The 1,045-nt window shown below is 39.6% G+C and overlaps 1 protein-coding gene across 1 annotated transcript; it reads right to left on the bottom strand.

The window, feature by feature from the left end:
• Positions 1–1,041, bottom strand: LOC129580241 (adenosylhomocysteinase-like; the record flags this gene model as incomplete). The annotated part of the gene is made up of 2 exons (XM_055470477.1): positions 1–854; positions 954–1,041. Coding segments are annotated over 2 exons (753 nt in total), but the record flags the coding sequence as incomplete, so codon positions are not given.
• Between the last annotated feature and the right edge of the window lie 4 nt (positions 1,042–1,045).

The raw sequence follows: 1,045 nt of genomic DNA, 5'->3' as shown, positions 1-1,045 counted from the left end.
TTCAGAGCTTGTTTATTCACACCTAGAAAAAGGAGTTTTGTTTTTTTCCGCTCAAATATAGAAGAAAAACTCAGTACTTTAAATGTGGCAAAATGGTGGAAAAATTTTAATTTAAATCATCATTCCGAAAAACAATCTTTATTTGAATAAATCCGATTTGATTTATTTAATGTACGAAAAATGTGAAGTTTAATAGCGATAATGATCTGGTTTGTATGGGCCATCGACAGGTACATGAATGTATGCTGACTGTTCTTGTGTCAGTTTGGTCAATTTAACGCCCAATTTTTCCAAGTGCAAACGAGCAACTTCTTCGTCCAATTTCTTTGGCAGCATATGAACACCGATTGGGTATTCGTTTGGTTTTTTGGTCCATAGTTCGATTTGAGCGAGAACTTGATTTGTGAATGAGTTTGACATGACGAAACTTGGATGTCCCATAGCACACCCCAAGTTCACCAAACGTCCTTCAGCCAAAACGATAACGTGACGTCCGTTGGCCAAGCTATAACGATCCACTTGTGGTTTGATGTTAATCTTTTCCTTGGCATTCTTCTCCAACCATGCAACTTGCAATTCACAGTCAAAGTGACCAATGTTGCAAACAATCGAATCGTCTTTCATGCTTTCGAAGTGTTTGCCGGTGATGATGTCCTTGCATCCGGTGGTTGTGACGAAAATCGATGCCTCTGTGCATGCTTCATCGATGGTTGTCACTTCATAGCCCTCCATTGCTGCTTGAAGTGCATTGATTGGATCAATTTCGGTGACAAGTACACGACCGCCAAATCCACGTAATGCCTGAGCACAACCCTTGCCGACATCACCGTAACCAGCAACGCAGCATACTTTACCTTTGTTTTGGAAGAGAGTAACGCAATTTTAATCAAAATTTTCAAGAAATGGGGACCGTCAAAAAACAGTTTGTTGGGAATGATAAAATTAAAACTAACCAGCAATCATAATATCCGTAGCCCGTTTGATACCATCGATCAACGATTCACGGCATCCATACAAATTGTCGAATTTACTTTTCGTAACTGAG

This window comes from Sitodiplosis mosellana, unplaced genomic scaffold (assembly GCF_009176505.1).
Source record: "Sitodiplosis mosellana isolate CC-2019 unplaced genomic scaffold, AAFC_SMos_1.0 Smas_scaffold_7406, whole genome shotgun sequence".
In the NCBI taxonomy this organism is placed as follows: Eukaryota; Metazoa; Arthropoda; class Insecta; order Diptera; family Cecidomyiidae; genus Sitodiplosis; species Sitodiplosis mosellana.
This window is presented reverse-complemented; position numbering and strand designations above follow the sequence as displayed.